We start from the raw sequence: 1778 nt of genomic DNA, 5'->3' as shown, positions 1-1778 counted from the left end.
CAGTCCGATATTGACCCATTACTGACATCCGTGGGCTCCAGTGACTCCATATAATTCTCCCCTATAGCCGGGTCGTGATGGGTGACTCTGAGTAGAGCAGCCTGTGTTCGGCGCCGACGGTCTTCAGGCGTTTCTTCACCATGTGGAAACTTTTGTGCTTGCAAATGACAGCTACTAAGAAGTCTTGAAATGTCATCACTGTGGTCGGCCCGTGTTTCAGTGCCTGGGCTTTATTTCCCATCTCCCTCGAAGCATTTAACACAGAAAGTTGTGGAATCCCACCAGAACCGGCCGTGGTCTTGCCAAAGCAGGAGGCTTGGGAGCCGCAGGCCGATGCGTCCTCTCCGGCTTCAGTCGGCCAGTCTTCGTTTCAATAGGAAGCATTTTATCTTCAGAACCCTCTAGAACCCTCAGGTCCTCTGGTCGTGGCTTTTTAATGAAACCTGAAGCCAGAACAGAAACATACGGTGAAGCAGCGTTTTGCTATTAAGGCCCACATCTGTGGAACATCTAGCAGAAGACCTGAGGGCAGCAGAGAAGATTGTTTTTAAAAGCAAACTCAAGACCTACCTTTATAGTCTGGTTTTTGATTGATTTGATANTATTGATGATGTTCAGGTGTGACGTGGTCCAGAGATCAGTTTGGTTTGTGCAGCGTCTGACAGCAGACTGTAGATGTTGAGTAATGGAGGTGAAGCTGGCAGCAGCAGGTCCACAGCAGAGACATCATCATCCTTCAACTGGACCTGTTGACTGAGCTCCACTCAGTCACAACATCCTGGGTCACAGTAGAAACAGGACACAACATGTTGTCGTGGTCCAGATGTTCTCCTGATGACTTTGTGGAGTCAGACGTGGGATCAGGTCCCACTGACAGACTGTGGACAGTCTGGAAGCCTGAATGTAGCTCCATCTTCTGTCCTCCATCTGCACATGAAACCAAAGAAAGATTCAAAGTGTGCAGGTGTGAGAGAGGCTGATGAGGATTCAGTTTGATGTCAAACACAGTCAGAGAAGATCAGCTGAAGCTCTGATGTGAAGAACTAAATGTCCAACAGGACCAGTCCAGATGTTCTGCTGTCAAATGCATGAAGGAAACATGAAGTGTCCTTTTTCATAATAACATGTTTTATCATTTATGTGTCATGACAGACTTTCTGACTGTCGACTCTCAGAGAGTCACTGTGAAGTCGTGGCCTCAGCTCTGAAGTCCAGCCCCTCCCATCTGACACTACTGGACCTACAAGAAAACAACCTGCAGGATTCAGGAGTGAAGCATCTTTCTGCTGGACTGCAGAGTCCGAACTGTAAACTGGAGGCTCTCAGGTCAGTTCACTCACTGTTGATAATTTTTCAATATATTCAAGTCAAATCCTTCACTGAAGTTTGGAGTTTGCTAATAAATGATGATGATGAAGAAGATGAAGCTATCTGTTTTGCTCTCTTTCCAACATCTTCTATGTCGGATATCAAGGCTGTCAGATTGTCCAGACGGAGGTCCAGATACGAGGAGGGCTTGATGCTGGAAGGCTCATTAGTTGCTCATTATTGGTCATAGTTGTTATAATAACTAGTGTGTTGTTAGAACACGACGCATCGCTGGATTTCAGCCGAACTGACCGGTGCGCTTGTGGATGTTCCGGTCACTTCCACCCCGGGGCAGTGCTCTGACGGGGTGGAAGTGTCCAGAACACACAGGCAGTACTTGGCTGCTGATGCTAGTTTAGTTAGCGCTCACACTTCTGTTTCCTCCATCGGTGGCGGCGGGGGAGTGGCAG

General features: G+C 47.8%; 1 protein-coding gene across 1 annotated transcript in view; it reads left to right on the top strand.

Annotated features, from left to right (window-relative positions):
* The first annotated feature begins 771 nt into the window (after positions 1 to 771).
* The window catches only part of LOC103361193 (NACHT, LRR and PYD domains-containing protein 14-like), an 8740-nt gene continuing 7733 nt past the window's right edge, over positions 772 to 1778 (top strand). The window contains exon 1 of the mRNA XM_008287214.1: positions 772 to 1326. Within this exon, the coding sequence (XP_008285436.1) occupies positions 1139 to 1326 (188 nt within the window). The 5' untranslated portion in view covers positions 772 to 1138. The remainder of the gene's footprint in view (positions 1327 to 1778) is intronic.

Source organism: Stegastes partitus, unplaced genomic scaffold, assembly GCF_000690725.1.
Source record: "Stegastes partitus isolate 25-593 unplaced genomic scaffold, Stegastes_partitus-1.0.2 Scaffold490, whole genome shotgun sequence".
In the NCBI taxonomy this organism is placed as follows: Eukaryota; Metazoa; Chordata; class Actinopteri; family Pomacentridae; genus Stegastes; species Stegastes partitus.
The sequence above is the reverse complement of the archived record's forward strand: the minus strand, read 5'-3'. Positions and strand labels throughout refer to the sequence as shown.